The sequence below is a fragment of the Eimeria mitis genome, genomic scaffold, assembly GCF_000499745.2.
Source record: "Eimeria mitis Houghton genomic scaffold, Emh_scaff4587, whole genome shotgun sequence".
Lineage (NCBI taxonomy): Eukaryota > Apicomplexa > Conoidasida > Eucoccidiorida > Eimeriidae > Eimeria > Eimeria mitis.
In genome coordinates, this window is record NW_013572897.1 from 1 (window position 1) to 1,738 (window position 1,738).

The 1,738-nt window shown below is 56.8% G+C and overlaps 1 protein-coding gene across 1 annotated transcript; it reads right to left on the minus strand.

Moving 5' to 3' along the window:
* Positions 1-315: 315 nt before the first annotated feature.
* On the minus strand, positions 316-844 carry EMH_0076280 (uncharacterized protein; the record flags this gene model as incomplete). The annotated part of the gene is made up of 2 exons (XM_013499710.1): positions 316-489; positions 566-844. The coding sequence occupies 2 exons, from the start codon at positions 842-844 to the stop codon at positions 316-318; spliced, it is 453 nt and encodes a 150-aa protein (XP_013355164.1).
* Positions 845-1,738: the final 894 nt, after the last annotated feature.

The following is a 1,738-nucleotide window of genomic DNA, read 5'->3' on the forward strand; positions in this document are numbered from 1 at the left end:
GTTGTTGTTGCTGCTGCTTCTGCTGCTGTTGCTGCTGCTGCAGCGTCACGAGCAGCAGCTGCGTCTGGCTCCCCAGGGGTGATGAGCTCTGCCCCAGCAGCAGCAGCGCAGCAGCAGCAGCATCAGGTCTGCAGCAGGACCTTACTCGCCCTTGCTGAGTCTCATCACCATCAACATCAGCAGCAGCAGCAGCACCATCAGCAGCAGCAGCAGCAGCAGCAGCAGCAGCGGGATTAAATGCTGCAGATGAACCTTCAAGCCAGGCAGCAGCATCTGCTGCCCAGGAGAAGACGTGGGGGGCCCTGGTGAGGCATCTCAGGCTATCGATGCAGCAGCAGATCTCTGCTCCTTTCTTTGCTGCTGCTGCTGCTGCTGCTGCTGTTGCTGCTGCTGACTGTGTTGTTGCTGCAGCTTCTGTTGCTTCTGTTCCTGCTGCTGCAGGTGCTGCTGCAGGAGCTGCTGCTGCTGATGCTGCTGCTGCTGCTGCTGCTGACGATGCAGAGAAAGACAGCGGCACAGGAGCAGCAGCTACAGCCCCCCTCAGCCGCCCCAGCTGTCTGTACACCTGAATAGAGAGAGGAGAGGGGCCCCGCGGGCAGAGGGAGAAGATGAAGCTGCTGTGTGCCGACGGCACCACGAAGTGCCACGCATCCTCTGGAGCATCTGTTGCTGCTGCTGCTGCTGCTGCTGCTGCTGCTGTCGCTGGTGATGATGTTGGTGATGAGTGCGCTGCTGCTGCTGCTGCTGCTGCTGCTGGTGCTGCAGCAAGAACGGTGGGAGGGGTGGCAGCCGCGGTGCTGGTGCTGCCGCACCTCAAGTCGCCCCCGTCTACAAGCTCACCCATCTGACACACGCTGCTGTTGCTGCTGTTGCTGCTGTTGCTGCTGCTGCTGCTGCTGTTGCTGCTCCTGTTGCTGCTGGTTGCGAGTTGTGCGAGGCGCTAGGGTCCTGGGGCCCCCATCCCGCTTACACGCAGTTGGCTTGACCCCTGAAAGTGTAGGTGAGGTGCCCGGGGCCCTCAGCCCAGCGGCATCAATGCTGCTGCTGCAGCTGCTGCTGCTGCTGCCTCTGTTGCTGCTGCTGCTCCTGCTGCATGTGCTGCTGCTTGTGTCTGTCAAGCTTGCTGCAGGAGGAGCTTCAGCTCTCCTCATGTCACCAGAAATTGGGAGACATCGCGCCGCTGCTGCTGCGAGGCTAGTAGGATAGCAGCAGCAACAGCAGCAAGACCAGCAGCAGCAGCGGCTGCTACAGCCGCTGCTGCTGCTGCTGCTGCTGCTGCTGTTGTTGTTGGTTGATAGCCGAGGCAGACGAGGCCTATTTTGACCCAGTGGTGATGGGAAAATGCTTAATTAACAAAACTAGAAGAGCGACGCGCATGCACTTTGCTGCTGCTGCCAGCAGCAGCAGCAGCAGCAGCAGCANCAGCAGCAGCAGCAGCAGCAGCAGCAACTGCAGCAACAGCAGCCGACACCACCGCATGCTGCTGGTGTTTGTGTTACTAACTTATCGACATTTAACAATTAATATAAACAATTTTAATTGAATATACACAAATTTATTTATCCTAATTCGGCTCTGCTGCAGCAGAAGGCAGCAGAAATGCCCCGTGCAGCATGAGTTTATTTGTTTTTAGTTTTTTTTATTTGTTTTTAGTTTTTCTGTTTTCTCCCCGGGTTGAGTCACCAAGTAGTCCATTAAACTATGAAATAAGCTGTACTAACATCTCCTCGAGCAGCAG